Raw genomic sequence first — 2,368 nt, forward strand, 5'->3', positions numbered from 1 at the left:
TTTGGGTGAGGCGTGGTGTCATAGGCCTTTGATCTGAGCACTTGGGAAACAGAGGCTAGTGGATCTCTTCAAGGCCAGCCAGGGCTACACAATGAGCTCCAGGCTAGTTCTAGGGCTNTGAGATACCCTGTCCCAAAAACCAAACACCTACACCAACACACACTTTGGAACGACTCNGTGTTGGACCACNGGGCACACGCAAGCCCATCAAATACTCTACCATTGATCTAGCCCAGCACACTCTATACTGTTATTATTACACAGGGACCTGGGTAGCCCAGGGTGGCCTCTACCTTGTTATCATCCTTCTGCCTCAGCCCCCCAAGTGCTGGGATTAGATGTGGGTACCACTGTGCCAGGCTTTGAGAAGGATACTTTTTATCTCCTTGCAACTGCCTGGGCTGGATCAATGGAGCGGGGAAGGGGATGTGGGGAAACTTGGAGCCAGTCACTTACACCATGATGGTAGCTCCCCAACCAACAGCTTTGGAGGCGGATATAAGCCCTTCTGTCCACCGAGAGTTCTTGGCGTAAAATTCTTTAGGGGATGCAGTACCCTATAGAAGTAAAAATATAACACTTTGGTTAGATTTTATTTTACTTTATTTCAAGACAAGATATCACTGTGTAGCCCTGGCTGTCCTGGAACTNACTCTGTAGACCAGACTGGCCTTAAATTCAGAGACGCACCTGCCTCTGCCTCCTAAAAGCTGGGATTAAAGATGTGAGCCATCATTGCTCTGTCTTACTTGAATTTTTTTTTTTTATTTATTGATTATATGTAAGTACACTGTACTTACATATACACATGTACACTGTAGCTGTCTTCAGACACTCCAGAAGAGGGAGTCAGATCTCATTACGGATGGTTGTGAGCCACCATGTGGTTGCTGGNATTTGAACTCCGGACCTTCAGAAGAGCAGTCCGTGCTCTTACCCACTGAGCCATCTCACCAGCCCAAAAGTGATCCTGTTTTTTTGTTTTTTTTTAAAGATTTATTTATTTATTATATGTAAGTACACTGTAGCTGTCTTCAGACACTCCAGAAGAGGGAGTCAGATCTTGTTACAGATGGTTGTGAGCCACCATGTGGTTGCTGGGATTTGAACTCCGGACCTTCAGAAGAGCAGTCNGTGCTCTTACCCACTGAGCCATCTCACCAGCCTTACTTGAATTTTTAAACAGATTTCTCATGAGTNTTTTGTCTGCATATACATGTGCCACNTGTGTACAGAGGTAGGAGGAGGAAGTCAAATCCTGTGGATCTGGAGTTCCAAATGACTGGGAGCAACCACTCCGGTGCTAGGATTAAACCCTGGTCCTCTGCGACAGAACAGTGCTCTCTGAACCGACGGACCATCTCTCCAGTCTGCAGTGTTTGTTTTGAGAGAGGGTTTATTACATAGCTTAAACTATCCTCCAACTCTTCATCTTCCTGCCTCAGCCTCCCCAAGTGTAGCAACATACCCAGATTTTATTTTTTTAAATTACACTTATTGAGGGGTTCCTGCAGGCGTCAGAGAGGGAAGTGGGGCAGTTGAAGAGATGAGAATGAAAACCCAGTGCAGACTGACCTCATCAGCCTGGATCAGCCTGCAGGGAGTCTAAGCCAGGTGCTTCACTCAGCATCCTGAGAACAGTATAATTCGGGAAAAGGTTTCCAGGCAACAACCATGCCAGTCAGTCCGATTGAGGCATAATAAAGCTTAAGGTGTGACTACATAGAAACTCTTTTTACAAAGTACACGTGACCCTGAGGGCTGGTTCTACAGCCAAGAGGCCTAGAATCTAGTGTGGTCTCTGACAGATAGCACAGAGGTCAGCAGGCCATAAAGTCCCTGTGACATCTGCCCTAAGGAAGAGCTACCCAGGGATAACCGTTCTGGAGAATCTGGGCAAGGTCTGCCTCTAGATAGCAGAAAGGTGGAATGTAGGTGGAATACAGTATTGATTTTATCTTCTCCATTGAGGAGACAGCCCTCAGTGATTAACATTTCTGGTTCTCTACGTGCTTCTCTGTGAGCACAAGNACCCCTGTGCCCCCAAAATGTATTTATATATTTTGTAAGTGTATATGTGCTGGTGAATGTGTGGTGCATGGATGAAGGTCAGAGGATGGCTTGGAAGGAACTGGCTCTATCTTTCCACCATGTATGATCTGGAGATTGAACTCAGCTTGTCAGCTATAGCGGCAGGCACCTTTACCTGCTAAGTCATCTCGCTGGCCCCATACCCAGCCATTAACAGCTAATTTTATAGAATGCCTACCAAGGGCTAAGTGACTTTTTTTTCTCATCTCAGTTATAAGAAACGAAGATGCAAATAGGCAAAAGGCTATGGGGGTAATGAATTAAAGTAAGTCCCCAT

At 46.0% G+C, this 2,368-nt stretch overlaps 1 protein-coding gene across 1 annotated transcript in view; it reads right to left on the reverse strand.

The window, feature by feature from the left end:
* Hip1 (huntingtin interacting protein 1) overlaps positions 1 to 2,368 on the reverse strand; it is a 142,691-nt gene that overhangs the window by 14,534 nt on the left and 125,789 nt on the right. Inside the window, exons 24-25 of the mRNA XM_029477805.1 lie at positions 457 to 557; positions 349 to 401 (exon numbers count right to left, since the gene is read on the reverse strand). Of these exons, the coding sequence (XP_029333665.1) occupies positions 349 to 401; positions 457 to 557 (154 nt within the window). The remainder of the gene's footprint in view (positions 1 to 348; positions 402 to 456; positions 558 to 2,368) is intronic.

The sequence above is a fragment of the Mus caroli genome, chromosome 5 (assembly GCF_900094665.2).
Source record: "Mus caroli chromosome 5, CAROLI_EIJ_v1.1, whole genome shotgun sequence".
In the NCBI taxonomy this organism is placed as follows: Eukaryota; Metazoa; Chordata; class Mammalia; order Rodentia; family Muridae; genus Mus; species Mus caroli.